General features: G+C 43.7%; 1 protein-coding gene across 5 annotated transcripts in view; it reads right to left on the reverse strand.

The window, feature by feature from the left end:
• The window catches only part of PCDH15 (protocadherin related 15), a 538462-nt gene that overhangs the window by 68824 nt on the left and 449902 nt on the right, over positions 1–19736 (reverse strand). For all 5 annotated transcript variants that reach the window (XM_033515678.1, XM_033515674.1, XM_033515677.1 and 2 more), the window contains 3 exons: positions 16580–16696; positions 7078–7218; positions 4773–4885 (listed from right to left, as the gene is read on the reverse strand). In XM_033515678.1, the coding sequence (XP_033371569.1) occupies positions 4773–4885; positions 7078–7218; positions 16580–16696 (371 nt within the window). The remainder of the gene's footprint in view (positions 1–4772; positions 4886–7077; positions 7219–16579; positions 16697–19736) is intronic.

Genomic DNA, 19736 nt, shown 5'->3' on the forward strand with positions numbered 1-19736 from the left:
TCCCCTTGCAGAGGATGTGGAATTTATTAATTAACACAAGACCAGAAAGACCCCAAGTCCCTTTCAACTTTTACTGTTTTAAATTGAGGACGTGCTCATAAAGAGGACAGGCTTGCTAAAAACACCACTTTATATTCATCTGAGGTTTCAGTTACATCTGGTCTCCACTGTTTCATAGCGCTACTAATTAATATCTGTTAATTAAGACATGAAAGTGCTGCCATAAGTTGTTGTGAAGTAACAGAAACTTCTGGATCAAATCCTCGATCCAGAGGTGATCTGGGTGAAGTCAGGACAAAAGAAAGAAGAGTTTGGGAAAGGGGCTCTGTATGGCAGATTTGATTTTCTCAAAAAATTAATTTTGTTTATTGGGTTTTAACCTTCTTTATTTGCTTGTCCAAAGGAGCTGTGGCTCCTTGGAAGTGTCCAAGGGCAGGCTGGACAGGGCTTGGAGCACCCTGGGATAGGGGAAGGTGTCCCTGCCCATGGCAGGGGTGGAATGAGACCAACTTTAAGGTCCTTCCCAAAACCAAACCACTCTGGAATTCCATGGTTCTTTATCCAGAGACCATTTTGCTGGCAAATAGCAGGATGAGATCAAATCTAGCATTAAAAACTTTAATAAATTGTGTGAATTGTCTCACCCTGTTTGGGGCAGGGATGTAGAAAGTGTCTCTGTCCCCACCAACCCAAGCTCCAAGCTCTCCAGGCTGTCACATGGGCTGGAAACACTGGAAGTTTCCATGTCTTCCATCAGTTCTGTAGAAAACCAGTGGAATCCAACTGAGAGCCTACACCCTGAGGGAGATGTGGTGACAAAAGCAGCACCAGCCATGTCCTTCCCTGGCACCAAAGGTCAGCTGAGCTCTGAGGTGGCCGAGCCATCTCCAATGCTCCAGCACTTTGATTCTTTGGGATTTTTGCCTCTTTTCTCCACACTGTGGTTTTGTGGAACAACGCCTGGCTTGGAAAATGCTTTGTTTGTCAGGCCCTGTTACCATCAGCTCTCTCCAAGTCATCCTTAACATCCATGGCAAGGACAGACAGGGACTCACATGGCAAATGCAGCTCGGCTCCTGGGCTCCACAGGGAAGATCCAGCTGGAGCACTGGGACCATACAGTCCTGACCACAGAGTCATTAGGGTTGGAAAAGCCCCCAAAGGCCATCGTGTCCAACTGGGAACCCAGCAGCGCCCTGTTCCCCACTAGCCACGTCCCCAAGTGCCACATCCACACACCTGTTTTGACCTCTCCCAAGGCATGGGGACTCCAAACCTCCCTGGGCAGCCCCTGCCAAGGCCTGAGCTCCCTTGCCATGGAGAAATTCCTCCTGGTGTCCAAGCTGAGCCTCCCCTGGCACAGCTTGAGGCCGTTTCCCCTTGTCCTATGGATGCTAAATTCTGACAGTGCCTGTACATATTACAGGCTGCAGAGCTTCTCAGGCTGGTCCTGAGAAAGTAGTCTGGGAAAGAATTAAAACAATCCTCAGGGACACAAAACAACCTTGCAGGTGTTGTTATGTGTTCCTTGTTTTCCTTGCAGGAGAAAGTCAGGGGGGCGGGGGACCCCACTGACCAATGATGGTAATGTAGCAGTTTACTAACCAATAAGAGTTTCCTTTCTGTACTTTCCACGTATCTGTCTATAAAGCAGGCCTGCTAGCAATAAACTAAAGGATCCTCTTGTTCTGACTCCCTGAGAGTCTGTGTCGTTCTTTTCAGCCATTCCCAATCGGAACGACATTGTCCTGTCCATGGTCCCTGGCAGCAGAGCCCGACCCCCCCGGCTCCAGCTGTTTTTCCAGGCAGTTGAAGAGAGTGAGAAGATTGCCCTGCTGCTGCTCTGCTTCTAAGAGGGAGTGAATGCCAGGATGAGAAACATCCCAAATCTCACCTGGCTTCCTCTTGCCAGTCCCCTCCAGAGGAGCCAAGGATGCAGAAGATCCCCTCTGATGGACTTTAGGGGGGATCTCTCACAGTCATTATGAAGGAACTATACTTCTCCCCCTGCCTTATTGTAAACCAATTGCCCTATCCAAATTTTCTGGATCTCAGAGCCCTCAGCTGCCCTTTGCTGCTCTATATAGAGAGCACAGCAGTGCTTAGAAGTCTCCAGAAAAATTTACAATCCAAACAAAGAAAGTAGGGGGGAAGAGACCAATTAATTTGCCCCAAATGATGCAATAATGCAGAGGGAGAGTCAGTGAATAAATACCTTCATCCACTTGACTGGTGTCTCCTCTGGAAGTCACTCTGAGGCATGGACAATGATCAATCAAAGTCTCCCTGGGTGTGAAGAGGGCTCCAAGCAGTACTGGTGTTCTGGCAGAGCTGCCAGGCTCTGCAGCTCAGTTCAAGGCAGAGAGGCACTTTCATCTCCCTTTCTGCTCATCCCCTCTGCTCTCTCTCTCTATTTTGTATTTATTTTTGACTTTGTAGCACAGGCTGCAGCTTTATTCTGTTAAACTGTTCAACTGTGACCTTTCCCTAAATACACAGGAAGGAAGTTTGTAAACCAGCTCGAGAACAGCGCTGGAATCATCCAGATTATGATAACTAGACAAGCAAAGATCAATACTAATCCACTTTAAAGCCACTAATTCTCAATCCATCTGGAATTCAAGCATCCACATCCACAACAGTTTTTCATTTTCCAAGCTCTGTGCTGCCTTTCACCCTAAAGATATCTCATGTCACTGGAAAATGAGGTCCTGTGACACCTGCCAGTTCCAGCTTTCATCATTGCCAACAAACCAAACACAAGGCACAGCTTGCAGAGTGTGGCTATCTATGAAAACCTTAGGAGTCAGCACTAGTCCTGCTCCTGAATATTTGAGAGTCTCAGAGCTGAATCAGAAACTTCCGGGATTGTTTTAATTTACTTTTTGATATTGAGGAAAATAAATAACTGTCTTTGCTGTCCCCTAAAGATTTTAACAGCTTCTTAACACTGTGCAAAGAATTTCCCAAGACGGGAGCTGTGCTTTGGAAAGGGAAACCAGACTGTCCAGATAATCCTGAAGAATTCACAGGGAGACAAAGATAACCTGGGTTATTCAGGTGCTGTCATCAAAAGGTATTATGGGCTACAAGTCACTTCTTAATGCAGGAGTTCTTCACTGTAGTGAAATAACATTCCCAGCTCCTGGGATAAAACTGGAGTTCAAGACAGGCTCAGGAATCCCACAATCCCAGAGTGGTTTGGGCTGGAGGGATCCTTAAAGCCCATCCAATGCCACCCCCTGCCATGGGCAGGGACACCTTCCACTATCCCAGGCTCCTCCAAGCCCCATCAGCCTGGCCTTGTGCACTTCCAGGGATCCAGGGGCAGCCACAGCTGCTCTGGGCACCCTGTGCCAGGGCCTCCCCAATACCCCATCTATCCCTGTTCTCTGGCAGTCTGAACACATTCCCTGTGTCCTGGCACCCCAATTCCCAATGCAGAGCCCCTCTCCAGCTTCCCTGTATCCCTTCAGGCCCTGGAAGGAGCTGTGAGGTCTCCACACCCCCTTCCCTTCTCCAGGCTGAGCAGCTCCAGCTCTCCCAGCCTGGCTCCACAGGGAAGCGGCTCCAGTCCCCTCAGCAATTTCTGGGCCCTCTCTGGACTTGCTCCACACCTGCCTGCCCTGATCTGAAATTCCAGTCACAAATGGACGTTTTTATTTGCTACATTACCCAAAGTAATGCAGCAAGCACTGCGTAACTCTGGAGATACCTAAGAAACTGTAGGGAGCGGCAGGACCAATTTCTCTCTCTCAAATAGTCCTTCAGCAAAGGATTATTATTAAATGCAAAGTTTGTAATTTTGCTCTGGTCCTTCAGATTTCACATTTGTTCCAAGTTAAATATAAAATTAGGAGAAGAGAGGCATGTTTTTGCTATTTTTCACTTCTATAAGTGAGAAATATGCTAATACTCCAATCATGAGGACAAATAGAGTGCAGATAACGAGTTTTTGTCTAAACTCTTTAAATAGCTGAGCAAGCCCATCCTTTAGGGCTTTCTGAAGACAATTTATGTTCAATTTCTGCTTTCTGATTCCCTGCAGTCCTTGGATATGGAAATATCTGTACAAGCCCTGCTACATTCTGCTGCTGATTATGCCACTGCAATGGCATAGAGAGAACACATTGCAACTTCTTGATATATTGAAGCTGCTTGCCCTGATCTTATCACTTCTATTATTGTACAGATGCCAAATTCATGAGCACATTCTCTGTTACAAAACTTCACAAACTAATCACCCTGTGCTCAGCTTTTTGGTTTGCTTTTGATCAATTTTATGACACTGAGGTTGATGATATTGAATTGTCAGAGGGTAAGTTTACAAAATCATGTCTCTGTGGTGATAATAACCATCACCTGCACTTCTAACATTGAAGAGGTTGAGTTTGAGTTCTCTCATGCCTCACACAAATGGTAGAAGAAGGTGTAGAAGATGAAGAAATGCCTCACAAAAACGGTGTAAATGGTCAAAACACACTCCAGGAAATTTAACCTAGAGCCTTGGTGATCCCAGTCCCAATTCCAGGGCATGAGATTTGTTTATCCAAACGACTGATATTCTCAACAACTTCTGAGGGAAAAAATTTCAAGCAAACCTTCCCTCACCATCACCACCAGCCCAGATCTTTCCAACTGGGGATGACCTGCTCAGACAGTAAAATTCCACCATGACTATTTTCATAGCTTTATTTCAGACGAGCCTTCAAGCAGGACTTTATTTTGACTTTAAAAATACAAGTTTTAGGGTGAAAGAATGAACTCTTTACCTGTATTCATCCTGTGTGAAGCGTGGGATGACTGAGGGCTGCAGCACCGCAATTTCAACCATGGTGGTGTTGAACTTCACTGGGTCCCCATCATCGTAGGCAATGACCACCAGCTACAAACAACACAGAAAATCAGGCTCTGACTACACAAAAGAACATTTTTCATCCTGACTTCCAGAAATTCTGGTATTTGCAGGGTCTACAAAATTCAGATGTTATTTTCTTTTTGCTGCAAGCCACACATTGTACAAGAACAAAACACAAAGGGAAAAGGTGACAGCCACCCTCAGGTTGAATCTCTGCTGGAAAATCTACAGTGAATTGGAGGAATTTCTTCCTGAAAAGGGTTGTTAAACATTGGAATGGGCTGCTCAGGGAAGTCTGGAGTCTCTATCCCTGGAGATGTCCAAGAAACCGCTGGATGTGGCACTTAGTGCACTGGTGGGAATTGGCCACAGGTTGGACTCAACGATCCTGGAGGGGTTTCCCAACCTCAGTGATTCTGGGATTCTGTAACTCCCAATAAAACAAACAGGAAAATCCCTAGGTGAGAATTATCTGTTGCTGACATTAATATCTAGAACCAAGGGCTCATGTTAGAACAAAAAAAATAACATTACTTCTCACCTCTCTCCAAAAAGTCCTCTGCAGAAAAGAAATGCTCCAAGCTCAAACATGGACAAGACCAAATTACCTTCTCTTAATGAGGCCTGTTATAAATATTTTGATTTTTAAAAACCTTTTCTCATGTCTATTTGTTGATTTAAACCATGATTTTGTGCTGGCACAAGCAGGTTCATTTGTTTCTAGCTTTCACATGAAATCTGCTTGCAAAAGGAAGTGACTCCAGCCCACTGAAGAAGGAGCAATGGGCTTTTTGCCAGTTTCCTTCCTAATTTTTCCTTATTTCTGGAGGTCACTACTTGAGGCAGGTTTGCATCTCATTCTAACAGGGCATTTTCAACTTATTTTTGCCAGTCCAAGCTATTCCACAATAACCTTTTTTTTTTTTTTTTTTTTTCCAGCCAGTATATCAGGAAAGTCACCAGTGCAAGATATAATTGCAGAAATTATCCAGATGTTAAATAGTGACTGGAAAAATTCCTAGAGGATTCAGCAGCAGAGACAAGCCCAGTGGTCTTGAAGCAAATACCTACTCCAAGTGTACACATCACTTCTCTGTCTTTTTTCCTAAGAATCCACATTTTCTGAAAAGTAATTCCAGGCTGGATGTCCCATTTATTGCACTAATATGAAGCAGTGTGGGATAGATCCCAGTTTTGGAAAACAGCCCCACAAAGTACTAAGAAGTAAACACAACAAATGCAGCCACAGAAAACTTCCACTCTGGTGATGTTAACCAAGAAAAAGTCCTCTTCCCCATTAGGTTTTATTATATTAATTAGAAACTTAAAAGGACTTAAATTAGCAGTGTCGTAAACCAGGGACTGCTCCAGCTCAAGCAGCCCTTGATGGCACACTCAGGAGTGGAAAACAATGGCCAGCTTTATTCCTCATAATGGTTTATTTGCAAATAAACCTCTCTTTAACTCTCATTTCAGAAATAAATAAAAGAAGAAAAAAAAACACCTTAATGACTGTAGGGAAATTACATCAAACCTAAGATATTATGGACATTATTTTTTTTCCTTACTGAACCACTTCTATTTTAATTTTTTACTACCCACTCCCTTCAAGGATCTTAAAGGGCAGATGTTCTACTGATTTAGGTTAAAATCATACCTTAATCCACACTAATTGTCTCCAGACTCCTTAGGACCAGTGACAACAAAATGGGAATTTAAGTTTCCTTAAAATCAATGTTTTTTACATTAAAACACTTGTGAACAGGAGCTCTTGAACTACCCAGCTATGCAGTAACTTTATTTACAAGATATCTTGCTCTTCTTTCAAAGTTCTCCCCAGATTCTCCCCAAAAGCCCTGTTGAAGGTGAACTTGGAAAAATGAGGGTTCCCCAAGCTCCCTCCCTGGTTTCCCCACCCTCCCAACAGGTGCAACTACATCCATCCAAGACATTCCTGAACTCACAATGGCACAAAACACATATACCAGGAGAAAAAGAGGGAAGCAAAGGAACAAACAGAATTAAAATGTTGCACAGAAACCCAATGAAAGGTTGGCTTTGATCTTTGAGGTCTTTTTCAACCTTAATGATTCTGATTCTGGGATCTTTCTATGCAAGAGGAGAAAAAAAAAAAAAAAAAAAAAAGGAGAACAATGACAGCAAAAAGGAATCCCTGCAAACTCAGGGAACATTTTCTGGCATTGCAGCTGAATTTGTACCTTGAACACTGTGCTGGGCTCTTCATTGAGGTTCACTCGGGTGACGACACGTCCAGAGTCTTCCTCCACATCAAAAATACTGGCACTGTAGGGAAACTGGACAACATCCACCTTGTAGCGGACCCAGCTTGCTGGGGTGCCCTGGAATGCAGAAAGAGGCAAATTGGGTATTTCTGGATTTTTACACACCTCCTGAAGGATTAAAATGCAACATTGGTAAGGCCATCACAAGCAAAACTTGCTGTTTGTCTTCCTCAAACCTGAGCAACCCATTCAATTACCCCGAAAAACCTTCCATGACACCTGAGAGGTCCAGGAAGAAAAATCACCAGAGGTTTGGAAAGAAAAGGGCTGAATTCCCACCTACTTAAACCCAGAAATGTTTTATAAAAACTGAAATTTTTAAACAGAAGATGGGCATGGTTTAAGGCTGGTTAAAATACCTTCCAAATATATTTTGACTATGATAAAACTAATTTAAATTTTAAGAAACTTATCAGTGGTTAAAGAAAATGTTGTTTTGCAGATGGATTTTAAGCAGTCCCAAAAGGAGCCCTCCCCAAAGTTCAGACCTGGCTTTGGTGACAAGGACTGAGCTCAGGTAGCCCCTGGGTGTGTCACAAACTGTCTGAAACACCAAAGCAAAAGGGGGACCAGAAGCAGCATTGCCAGAGGGTTGAAGCGAGGAATTTCTCCCATCAGTATCTCAGTATTTTCTAATTGAAGGCTACTTACTCATTGAACAGTTTTAACACCACCTACCTAAAAAATAACAATTACTGGAAGGATGTTGTTTCTTAGGGTATCCATTATTTTCCAATGATCCCATTATTGAAAACACCTCAGGGGTCACTGAGTCTAGCCATTAGCCCAGTGCTCCCAGGGCCAGCACTGACTCATGTCCCCAAGTGCCACCAGCCACATCTTTATTGAACACTTCCAAACCTCCCTGGGCAGCCCCTGCCAAGGCCTGAGCTCCCTTGCCATGGAGAAATTCCTCCTGGTGTCCAAGCTGAGCCTCCCCTGGCACAGCTTGAGGCCGTTTCCCCTTGTCCTGTCCCTGTTGGCCTGAGCTCCCTGGCCATGGAGAAATTCCTCCTGGTGTCCAAGCTGAGCCTCCCCTGGCACAGCTTGAGGCCGTTTCCCCTTGTCCTGTCCCTGTTCCCTGGCAGCAGAGCCCGACCCCCCCTGGCTGTCCCCTCCTGTCAGGGAGTTGTGCAGAGCCAGAAGGTTGCCCTGAGCCTCCTTTGCTCCAGGCTGAGCCCCTTTCCCAGCTCCCTCAGCTGCTCCTGGGGCTCCAGCCCCTTCCCCAGCTCTGTTCCCTTCCCTGGACACGCTCCAGCCCCTCCAGGGCTCTCTGGCCAGGAGGACCCAGAATATAGACTCTAGGATTTGAGGTGCCAGCACAGGTGGACAGGCTCTGCCCTGGGCCTGCTGGCGTCCAATAAATGATAATTGTCCTTAGCCCACTTCTTGTTGCTGATACATTTATGGAAACATTTTTTTATTATCTTTTATGTCTGTAGCCAGAGAAGTTCTAGCTGGGCTTTGGCCCTTTTCTTTCCACTCACTCCAGGGAACTGGACCTCCTGGATATTTGCTCTCTGCATCTCCTGTAGGGTTTTGTCTCTGCAGGGCTTTTTTACCAGCAGACACCTGGTAGGTTGAAGTCCCTCATGAGAACCAAGGTTTGCAATGGTAGCTTCACCCAGCTACCTTTAGGATTTCTCATCTGCCTCCTCATCCAGGGGTAGGACAGATTCCCTCCAACCCTCTTTGCACACTAACGTCTGAATTATGATTTTCCAGCATGTAAAAATCCGGACATACAGAGATTTGTGACATTTTACAAAATTCCAACTAAATTATTTTGCTAAATATATTTGGGAATGGAATCAGAGAAACACTTTTGTCCTAGCAACAGCATGATTTAATTTCTGAAAGCCTCTGAGTCTTGAGCTCAGATCAGGCTTTGACCTTTATATTGTGTTTAAACAGCCAAAACATCATTAATGGTGGAGTGCTGATTTTCACCTGTATTCAATAATGTGCTTTGTTGAGATTGGGAATATATTCCATGTCCCATGCCAACCACGAACTACATGGAAACAGAGCATTTCCTTTTGTAAACAGCAGTGGAAATGGCTGCAAAAGTGGTTTGAGCTCACTAAATGCTATCAATGTTTTGCTGATCCAACAAAAGACATTTGAATACTGCCTCTTAGAGCTCTCCAAGGAATTCCAGCCTGGGCAGGGTTTATGTGGCCATCAGCAGATTTAATCATCCCAACTGGGTCTGCCAGGCATGTTTGAGTGGTTAGCAAATTAATAAATGATTGTGTTCATAGTTAAAAGCACTTCACACATGCTAAAGAGGGCAAATCCTGGAAAAAGTGAGAAAATTCTGGGATCATGGCATAGCAGAGTTCATTATCAACTTTCCCCCGGCATTCTCTGCTTCAGTCATTTTTCTTCAATGTTATAATTAAGAGCAAATTACCTGCTGAAATCCAGCCTATTTGGGCTGGGAGTAATGGCCTTAAACTTGCTTGGAAGACAAAGAGTCCTCATCATCATTAAAGCTCCCCACACCAGGTAATTTGTGATTAACTAAACAAAAATATCATCACGTTGTTGTTGCTCCTGATGTGATTATCAAGTACACTTTGCTCCTGTCACTTCAGAAAAATAACAAAACCGGGATTTATTTTTTATTTATGGTATTTTGGCACTGATGTAATTAGAAAAATCTCCAGAGAGATTTCCCAGGGAAATCTATTTAGAAGCAAGTTTTAATTATCTGAAATATTAATCATCTTTCACCTCTGTTCTAAATTAATTTAGATGCATTATTATGTCTGCAGCAAAACTTGAATCTAGATGATAATATTCCCAAATAAACCACAGAGCAAGGATTGTGCTTGGCAGGAACCACATTCATTCTCTCCAACTAAAGTTTCCCTGAGACTCAGGACTAACATGAAACTTAAAAAAACCACCTCATCCAGATCCAATTACTTCTTCCATGGCCGCATAATTCCATAAGATTCCATTTGCTCAGGGGGAATGCCATTTATTTCTGACACAGGTGACAGCTACAAGCATGTCCCCAATATTGGTGAAGCTGCCCGTGGAGAAGGGGCCTTGCATGACACACAGGTGCACTGTCCAGATAGCTCCCAGCAGGAAAACTGTAATGGAATGAGGCCAGGAAAAATGGGGAAAAGGGAAACACCACATTTGTTGGGGGTTTTAATGTGTTTTTCTGCAAGCAACTCAAGAGGAAACCAGGAATTGTTACTTCCACTATTCAGGAGAGGAAGGATGGAGCACCTCTGCTAGGAAGACAGGAGGGGAGAACTGGGAATGTCCAGCCTCGAGAAGAGAAGGCTCCAGGGAGACCTTACAGCTTTGTCTGGTGCCTAAAGGGGCTCCAGGAGAGCTGGAGAGGGACTGGGGACAAGGGATGGAGGGACAGCACACAGGGAATGGCTGCCCACTGGCAGATGACAGGGATAGATGGGATATTGGGAAGGAATTGTTCCCTGGCAGGGTGGACAGGCCCTGGCACAGGGTCCCCAGAGTGGTTTGGGTTGGGAGGGTCCTTTAACCCCATCCAGTGCCACCCCCTGCCATGGGCAGGGACACCTTCCACTATCCCAGGCTGCTCCAAGCCCCAAAGTGCAACCTGGCCTTGGACACTTCCAGAGATCCAGGGGCAGCCACAGCTTCTCTGGGCACCCTGTGCCAGGGCCTGCCCACCCCTGGATCCCTGGAAGTGTCCAAGGCCAGGTTGCACTTTGGGGCTTGGAGCAGCCTGGGATAGTGGAAGGTGTCCCTGCCCATGGCAGGGGGTGGCACTGGATGGGGTTAAAGGACCCTCCCAACCCAAACCACTCTGGGATTCAAGCTGGTAACAGACTGAAAACCCCAGAATTTCTTGGCCCAGGAGAGAATGTGGAAGAATGGATTTCACTTTCATTTGAAGTTGACAGGTGAAGATCCCAGGTGTGCCTGGATTTCACCCTTAAGGACCAGTATGGAATGGCAGCATCATGAAGACAGGGTTATTTCCCAGATCTCTCTCCATATATTATCTTCATACATAGATTTCAGCTCAAGTCTGAATCATTTGTATAATAAGGAGCTCGGTAAGAAAAGTTTTGTAAAGCTAGTTCAGTTAAAAAAATTAGAGAGTGGGGCTAAACCCCCCAAATTACAAAACAGGTTTTTGTAACTTACTCAAAGCAGCCATGGGAGATGGGAGAGCCAAGAGCAGGTGGATGAATTTGGTGGATCTTACACCTGCTCAGGGTTGTGAATGGTGCACTTGTGTAAATTCACCCTAATTTCATTCATATAAACCCTAAAATTTGAAGGATTTTACTCTTTAGCAGGTAACTCAACAAGAGGGCCTGATATTTTGAATTGCTAAAGCTGGAAATTCTGAACTTTAACTCTCACAAGCCGAACACAAAAAACCCCATCAACTTTTAAAGCCTTGAGTTAAAATTACTCTAAGAACTCCTGGAATTTGCAGCATGTGTCCCATATTATAATCTCCAGCAGCCACTGAAATTCCACATGAAGAGCTTTTAAAAGATCAAGGTCTGGCCCACCTGAAAATGGTTTTACCTCTAATTAAAATGCAGTGAAATCTTTAATTAAATATCTCATAGCCTCTTACTTTAAGTGAGTGCATGGAAGACAATAAGGACAATTACTCACAATTTGACAAAAGAGCTCCACTGAAAGAAAACCTCAGGAGGTGTTAGGAGAACAGAAAAAGCATTAAATGGGACGTTCTGGAGCTCTGGAAGCTGGCTGCTCGTTAAAATTAGTGTTCTGCATCTGTTTCTATTAACATTTCAAATTTAAAAAAAGGCAGGATATGGAGGGGAATTGCCCATGGCAGAAATATCCCAGCTCTTACAGTGATAACCTATATCAGAAAAGGGATGTGCAGGAAAAACAAACACTTCTTTTTATGTCAGTTCTGGGAATCACCTCTGACAAATAAACTGAGCATTTATCAAACAACTCCTGGTGCTCTCCGGCCCACATTTTAGGAGGATTAAGAGCTTTGAGACCACTCAGAAGCACTTCTTCATCTCTCATTACCAGGCCACTTCAGTGGTGCGTAAAATGTTCACCAGGAAGAAAACTCTCCTTGTCTCCAAGGGATTTATCCAACACTAATCCAGGCTGATGATTTCTTCAGCTACAAAGGATGATCTAAATGCCCATAAAGGAGATGGCCAACAGTAGGTGCTGGCTGGGAGACTGCAGACTGTGCCAGCAATATCCAGAAGTGATGGCAGGTGATTGAGCCAGCTACTGGCTTTGTCCAACCTTTGGAATCTTTCCCTGAAAAGGATGGGAAATAACTAAGAGAACCCAAATCTGAACACGTTTGTCTTAACTGAAGCAAAGCAGGACTTGAAAGGAAATATTTTCATAGAGGTGCTTCTCCCCCTTTACTCTGCTCAGGTGGGCTCCCACCTGGAATTCTGTGCACAGTTCTGGTGCCTCCAACATAAGGAGGTCATGGAACTGTTGGAGAGAGTTCAAAGGAGGCACCAGGATGATCAGAGGGATGGAGCAGCTCTGCTGGGAGGAAAGGCTGGGACAGTTGGGATTGTTCAGCCTGGAGAGCAGAAGTTTTGGGGTGACCAAATTGTGGCCTTCCAGGGCCTGAAGGAGATACAGGAAACATGGAGAGAGATTCTGTACAAGGGATGGAGGGACAGAACACAGGGAATGGCCTCAAAATGACAGAGGGCAGGGACAGATGGGATATTGGGAAGGAATTGTTCCCTGGCAGGGTGGGCAGGCCCTGGCACAGGGTGCCCAGAGCAGCTGTGGCTGCCCCTGGATCCCTGGAAGTGTCCAAGGCCAGGCTGGACTTTAGAGCACTTTGGAGTGCTTGGAGCACTCTGGGATAGTGACCTTGAAGCTCACCTCATTTCAGCCCCTCCCATAGTTCTCTCTGTCTTAGTTTTGTCCCACTTCTGTTCCCATTGTGGGCAGCTGGGCAAAGCCAGCTGGGAATCGCTCTGGGAGCACAAATCCAGCCAAGGCTCTTAGGGTGCTCCTGCTCACATGGAATTCCAGGGGTGTTTTGGAGGCAGAGCTTCCCTGCACAGGGCTCACCAGTTGTCCTGGTCACAGTATCCAACAGCCTAAACTCACCTACTCCAAGGGACTAAAATACCCCAATAAATGGAAACTTCCCTCAGCTGCAGTTGGACACCACCTCTGGAATGGAAGCTCAAGCTGATGTGTGAGGGAGAGCTCACAATTAAAGGGATTGTTCACATGGAAAAAGTGCTTGGCTGCCTTAACAATTCGAGTTACAATGTGCTTAAAATCAAGAATTTTTATTCTTATAAGGTTTATCAGTTATTTAGAAAGAATTTAAGCTGTTCCCAAGTTTTCCTTAGCAGTCATGGCTCTGTTTTAGACCCATCATTCCCTCTGGCCTGGTTTTGTTGCTTATTGCTTAATATTTCCTGCTTATACCTGGAATTAGGTAGAAACTCCTCTGGGAAAGGCAGGGTAAGCAACTTTAAGATGCTTAAACCAAGTAATTTGAAAAATTATTTATGTATTTATGTAAATTGTTACTACTTAAAAAATGTAGAAAAATCTGCTGTAGTTTGTTCCAAACAACCAAAGGACAAAATGTTAATTTAACAGATTTCACGAAAAGAAAATTTTCAGGCAAAACTTCCCAGATTTCAATGACCAGAAGGGTATTTCAAATTTATAACACATGCAAAAGTAGCTATTAAAACATAATTTATGTTCTTAGTCACTGCAAATAAAAAGAGAACTAAAACTAGAAAAGAAAGGAGCAACTGGTAAGAATTTAAAGTGACATTTACTCAAAACAGCCCTGCAAATCTTGCTGTGGCCTTTAGAGAAAAGCTCTGGGTTTTATGTTTTAATTGACATTTCACCAAGGATCGGTAGAATAACTATCGGAGGTCTCTGATGTCTTCAGGCCAGGAGGTTTTGACCACTTTGAAATCCACAGGTCAAAATAAAAGCATTACAAAGAATCTCTGAGGAAGCGCTTGACTCTGTTTTAACTGAGCAACTCTTTGCAAAAATTAGAAATCTGTGGGGTTTTTGCAGCGAAACCCATCCTCTTATCAATGGTACATTCTAATGGTGGACTAAGGTATTAGGCAGCAGTTAAATTAAGAAAATCCCACATTTTCACCCTCAGATTTGTCCATGAGGATACACATTCCTATGGAAGATACACAGAGTCGTAAATAACTGATTGTGTGAAGGTTTGATGGGAGGATTTTTTTTAAAATAAAACCAAGAGACATTTTCATCTCCATCTCCAATAAATAAATTTCTGTTGGATTTATTTAATAGTAAAAGCTCGCTTTTACCCCTATATGCTATAAAGTCCTAAATAATTTAGGAAATACACAAAAAAATGATGTCCCAGGTATCTTTCACCCTTTGGTGTTTCACCTAAATTAATACTTGTTATTTGAAATGGAGAGCCCACCTCCACTGACACCATTCCCACCTCCTCCTCCTCCTTCCCCCAAATCTGTTCTTCTGCTCCTGGAAAAATTCAAATTTTCTTTATCTGTAGAGAAATCCCACACAGGTTCTGTGTGGATCCAGCTGGATCCTCACAACATCCATATTAATTTGACAATGCTGGGATTTGTTGAAAACAATGCTTGTCTCTGAGGAGCTGATTAGGTCTGAAAAGCTTTTATTGCAGATGATGGAAAAATCTGGCTGGTCTTTTATTCTGGATATGGGAATTACATGTATTACTTGCAAAATAACAACAGGAAAAGTTAAGCTTGGAAATTTCAAATTGGGCTCATATAAACAGGCATATTTTAAAGCAACAATTATTATTTTAATAGATACATATTTCTTTCCCTGAACTGATAAAATAAGTGTATTAGTAGCCTGCAAATAAGATTCCAACAGGTTTAAAAGCCCCAAACCACACAAGTAAAATACTGATGATAACTAAGAATATTCCATCCCTTAAGGCAAGTTTAGAGCAAGGTCCCCTTGCTGAGCAGAGAAAAGGTTGTGTGCTTTTAAACCAAATTTCCAGTGAATTCATATCAAATAATTTGTGACACCATTTAATGTCAAAGCCAGCTTCAAATAAAGAGAGATTTTCCAGTAGCACAGGCTGGCTCAGGCAGAAGAAGAAACACAGCCATTTATGCCTGGTAGTTTTACTTTTAAAATAAAAAAGATGAGGGACAAAACTAACAGCCATTATTTTAAAATAAAACCCCCTTTCAAAACCTCCTTTAAAAGCTTTCCTCCACAGCTGGATGACTTTTATGGCCCTTGCATTTATTAGAGGCTTCAGAGTAACTTAATTTCTAAATCTCCATAAACATCAACAGGTGTTCATGTGATGGCGACAAAAACATTACAAAATGTTCAGTAGGGTTTGGGGTTGTTAAATGAAAAATGAAATAACTTTGCATTGGAAATGCTGATTGCACAGGACTAAGGATTATAAATGTACTTAATCAGAACTATTTTGTTTCCCCTCAGTGATCTCTTAGTCTTCAAAACTTAGACACAGAGATTATAAAATGGAGCTTTTATCAGAATAGGTAAAGAGAGCAAAAAATACCTCATAGTTAGGCAACAACATTTATTTAATGTTAAATAAGAGCTGCCCAAACCCCAATCACACTACATTTAGCTAAGCTGTACCTGAATTGTGTCCAAGCACTTCATCAGCTTTTAATGTGCATGGCACATTCCCCCTGAACTCTTTCCTCTGAGGATTATTCTCCTTCTTATGCCAAACACCAGCAATTAAAAATTAAACCTGGCTGGCAGACCAGCTCTGGCTTTTGCTGTCCTCAGAGGATTATCTGGTCAGTGATGTTCATCAGACACTGATGACAAAAATTGACATCAAACTCCAGAGCAGGCAATGAGTCAGGGGTGCGTGCCCAGTTCTGCCACTCGAGGGCTTCACTGGGGAGCAGCAAAAAACAATGGGGACAAAAATAAACTTTATCCCCAAAGCAGGTGTCCTGGGTTCAAATATTGCCCAGGAATGTGCAGCTGGTGAGCTCTGCAGTCTCACATCAATCTGGGATGGCTCAGCTGGGAAGTGCACAGTGACTGTGACATCAAAACCTCAAAAAACTGTGGCTTCTTTCCTCTTGAACTACCCCAAAGAAAGGCACAGCTCCCCTTCTTGCCTATTCCTCTCATCCTCTGAAGCTGGATAAAGAGCTTTCCTAAAGCCTCCCTAACAGACAGGAGCTGTAGCATTGATTTTCCAGCTCCAGGAGGCAGCCTTGGAAATGCAGCCTGTCCTGAACAGCAAAGCCAGGCTGACATGAAACAAATGTAGGAATTACTCCTCTGTGAAGCTCCTCATAGTCTGACACCATGAGAGAGTGGGGGAACTTTGGAGGGCTCGAGTTTCCTCCCTCATGGGTGTGGAATATTAACAGAAGTTTTTCCTTACCGGGGGATCCTCATCCTCAGCTGAGACCGTGGTGATAACGGTGCCCTTGACTGCGTCAGGAGCAACCATTCCCCTGTAGAGCTTCTGGCTGAACACTGGCGAGTAATCGTTCATATCCTGCAAAAAACAGAATTCAGAGTTTAGTCCTGGAGTTCCAACAAAATTCCAGATGCATTCACAAATGTTTTTGTCGAGGCACTCCATTCCTCCATAGGGATGGCCATTCCCTGGCTCTCGCCATTCCATTACCCCTGCACAAAATGAGGGGGGAAGGTGCAGAAGATTCACCAAACAATGGATGTGGGACTGCCCAGCTGAAGGGAATTCTGCAGGAAAACACAGCCCCACGAGAGAACAGAGCAGAGAATTCCACATCACCTGCTCCCACGGCAGCAGGCTCGGCTCATTTTCCAAAAGGTAGTATTTGTTACCTCTAACAAATTAAGAGGAAATAAAACGTCTTTTGTAAGACAAAAAGGCATTTACAGAAATTCTTGTGCCTGAGATAGGCAGGGACACATAAATACATGTATATATATTTGCATATACACCTAAACATATCTGAAATATTTTGCAGGATCATTCAGAGTTGCTTCTCTTCGTGTGGAACTTAAAAATAAACTCTGCTTTTTATTTTTCCTTTTAAAAAACAAGACATCTACCAAAACACTTTTTGCAATTAAAGTTTATTCTTCTCTAGAACGTCTTTAGGTTTGTGGTATATTCAAATCAGACCAGTCTGTCACTCATTTAATGCTGTGTGTTATTAACTGGGAGATGTCACTGGGTCCAGTGGAAGGAGTCCCTGCCCATGGCAGGGACATGGACAGGGGTGGAAGGGGATGGGCTTTAATGTCCCTTCCAACACCATGATTCTGGGGGAATGTGGGGGCAGAGATCTGAATCCTAGGAGTGTTTTCCCCAGAGCAGTAAAGGAGGAGAAAGAGGGGGTTTAACACCCAGGTATAAAATATTTACATTTTTAACTTAGTGGGGCACAAGCATGAAAGGTTCCCTGGTTTCCCCATAAACCAAAAAATCTCAACTGTCCCTGTGTACAGTGACATTCCTGAGGCTATTTTGTGCCAGGAATGCTGCACCTCCTGCTCTAGCTGTGTTTGGCCTGTCCCCACCAGTCTGGGAGCACCTGGCTTAGTATCAGTGCATTACAGCAAGTGACTGTGAGTTTTAAATGAGTTTTAAATTACATATTGATTTCCTCCTTAGTGCCTTCCCTCCCCTCCTGCTTTGTTTCTCCTCTTTGGCATTCCCAGATGACAGTCTCACTTCCCAACATTTTTGTTCAGCATTTTCATACTCCTTGCAGACAGAGCTGTATTTCTTACCCATCTTTTTCCTAAATAACAGCCCTATGTAAGTCTTGGGAATGAGCTGTGTCCTGCTCAGAAAATAAGGAATTTAAATAAGGAGGGGAAGTGGATTCGTGCACATTCTGAGAGTGACAGCAGAGTTATTGAGATGGCATAAGAAATCCCTTCATAGGTCTTAACTTGCTTTTGAAGGTGCAAATGTGGATTCTCAAGAACACTAAAATTAAACCAAATATCTCCCAAACTGTGCTTTCTTTGTGCTTCATCCTTGATCTTTGTTCAGGGGAGGGATGTCAGGATTCTGTGGTGCTTTTGTGCTGCCCCATGGGAGCAAGGAGGAACAAAACCAATAAAAAGTGGTAGATAAAGAGTATCTATGGTAGGGTAGATAAAGAGTATCTTTGGGGGTGTTATGCTTTGCCTTTCGCTCTGTTTTGTAAATAAATCTGTATAAAAATAGAATAAATCTGCAGCCAGATAATAATGACACAAAGACTGGTATATAGTTATCTGTAAATATGTGGCTGTTATTATCTTACTGTCAAAATAGGCAGCCCATGTATTTGAAAGTGAGAAATACGGAGAATCCATTAACTGGGGATGGTTTTAAGATGCTGCAGTTTGGCCCCACTTGTGGGATTATGCCTCAGATTTAAAGGGTGATTTCATGACTTCTTACAACCACTTTGAGGAAGGTTTACTGCCCCATTGCTGAACCTGTGCTTGGGGATTGCACTCATGTGCTGCATCCACTTCTGTTCAAGGGTTAGAGTTGTTCTAAGAAGCCATCAGATGTAATCTTAAATTATTTACCTGTTTACAAGCAAAATATGTCTGGGGCTTTGGTCTCTGCTCAAAACAAAGCCCAGGACTTGCTCCAAATATTTGTTATCCAGAGTCTCTCCGTGCTGAAAAGCTGGAAACTCCATCTCTGCATCTGTCCATGACTGAATTCCCTTTGATAGCAATGATTGGATTGAGGACCTTGGAGAGAGATAATTTATAAGGGCCTGGAGGGACAGGACAAAGGGAATGGCTTCCCAGTGCCAGAGGGCAGGGATGGATGGGATATTGGGAAGGAATTGTTCCCTGGCAGGGTGGGCAGGCCCTGGCACAGGGTGCCCAGAGCAGCTGTGGCTGCCCCTGGATCCCTGGAAGTGTCCAAGGCCAGGTTGGACTTTGGGGCTTGGAGCAACATGGGATAGTGGAAGGTGTCCCTGCCCATGGCAAGGGGTGGAACCAGATGAGTTTTAAGGTCCTTTCCAACCCAAACCATTCTGGGATCCCATGAAATACTTGATTCCAACAGATACTGGGGTATCAAGAACTCCAAGTCCCTTTCCATCCTTCTGTATTCTCTTGGCCTCTCATAATGAACACAATTTAATAACACCAAGTTCAAACCCTTGTGATGATGCTGATTTGGCCAAAGTGGCCCCTTGAATTTTGTCTGAGTGGGTGCAGAGCTGCTTTACACAGGGCTTTGTCTGAAGCTGCACAGAACAGGACCTTGCTCACATGGCACAACTGCATCTCCTTCCAATTTAGTGCTCAGGAGGCCCTAAAGTAGCTCATCCTATAAATTAAGGGATAATGTTCATGATGGAATACACGAGACAATTAATGACTGGCAGATGATTGAACTGATCAGTTGAGATGGAAAGAAGAAATAAATCTGTTTACCAGCACTGTAGCCCAAATTCAGGCCTGTTATTCCATTAGTGTCACCAGAAATGAGAAATGTTTTGGAGGCAATCCAGCTGATTATTTTTTTAACCTTCCTGTAAGTTTTGTGATGCTGCTCTGTTCTTTAAATGGGAGAAGAT

The sequence above is a fragment of the Parus major genome, chromosome 6, assembly GCF_001522545.3.
Source record: "Parus major isolate Abel chromosome 6, Parus_major1.1, whole genome shotgun sequence".
Taxonomy (NCBI): Eukaryota; Metazoa; Chordata; class Aves; order Passeriformes; family Paridae; genus Parus; species Parus major.